The sequence below is a fragment of the Orycteropus afer genome, unplaced genomic scaffold (assembly GCF_000298275.1).
Source record: "Orycteropus afer afer isolate SDZICR_OR568_19922 unplaced genomic scaffold, OryAfe1.0 scaffold00018, whole genome shotgun sequence".
Classification (NCBI taxonomy): Eukaryota; Metazoa; Chordata; class Mammalia; order Tubulidentata; family Orycteropodidae; genus Orycteropus; species Orycteropus afer.
Window position 1 is genome coordinate 4396172 of NW_006921605.1, and position 1246 is coordinate 4397417.

Here is a 1246-nt window from a genome sequence, read left to right on the forward strand (position 1 = left end):
AATAGTACGCAGCCATAGAAAGGAATGGTCCATCCATACAATGGAATAGTACGCAGCCATAGAAAGGAATGGTCCATCCATACAATGGAATAGTATGCAGCCATAGAAAGGAATGGTCCATCCATACAATGGAAGCGTATGCAGCCATAGAAAGGAATGGAGGCCTTCTATAGGCTCCCACATGGACGAACCTTCTGCTGAGAGAAAGGACACCCCATGTTGTGTGAATCCATTTACATGAAGTGCCGACAGTAGACAAATCTGGAGAAACAGCAAACAGATCAGTGGTTACTGGGCCAGGGGATCAGACAATGGGGAAATGCTATGTAGCTGGATGTGGGGGTTTCCACAGTCAGGCACTGGGTAGAGCGGTGCCAACACAACACTGTGTGCTGAGTCCCTCGAAGGTTGCCAGGTGTCAGGTGTGTGCTGTGTGTTTCACAACAATAAATGGGCATGTGGCACACCGCCAGGCCGCAGCTCCCAGGGGCGCACCTTTGGGACTCAATCATCCTCATGCTTTTCCTGTTTCTCTTTCCTTTAAAAGGGAAAAAACTAGGATTTACCATAGACAACGGGAAGCTCCACAACGTGTCCCTGGGCCAGGGACAAGAGGTGGTGGCCGAGAACGCACTGGACGTGGCCGCGGAGCAAGGGCACTGGGTCATCCTGCAGGTACAGGGCCCCGGGCGCAGGGCAAGGCCGTGCTGGGAACTCAATTTTGCCCCCTTGGCAAGGAGCCCAGAGGCCTACAGAAATCAGGCTGCGGGCTGTCTTAGTCTGAGTTCTCATGAGTGACACAGCCAGGGAAACTTACCAGACAGTTACTTCAAGGGAGGCTCACGTGACTGTGGGGGCTGGCCCGTCCCAAACCCCTAGGTCACGCGGCAGGTCAGACATTCCTGCAGGCTTGCGACTCAAGGTCCGTGGGTCAGAGGACAGGAAGTGCAGAGTGGAAGGAACTCTGCTAAAATACCTGTTTATAGTCTGGAGGCAGACCACCCCCTAGGAACCGCTTACACGGACTGACATTACATTACGGAGTGTGACGGCATTAGGTTACGCCTGGAACAGCATCTGGTCCAGTGTTTGGCCGGACCACTGGGAACCTCAGCTTGACACACACAGTGAGCCATGGCAGGGACTCGTGTTCAGAAATGTGGCTGAGAACCCCACAGCCACTCAGAACCGGGACGGCTGTCACGTGCCCAGGGTTCCATCGGCGCCTGAGTGCATGTGCTGTGTG

General features: G+C 54.2%; 1 protein-coding gene across 1 annotated transcript in view; it reads left to right on the plus strand.

Annotated features, from left to right (window-relative positions):
* DNAH17 (dynein axonemal heavy chain 17) overlaps positions 1–1246 on the plus strand; it is a 128661-nt gene that overhangs the window by 113225 nt on the left and 14190 nt on the right. The window contains 1 exon segment of the mRNA XM_007959838.1: positions 548–675. Coding sequence (XP_007958029.1) covers positions 548–675 — 128 coding nt within the window.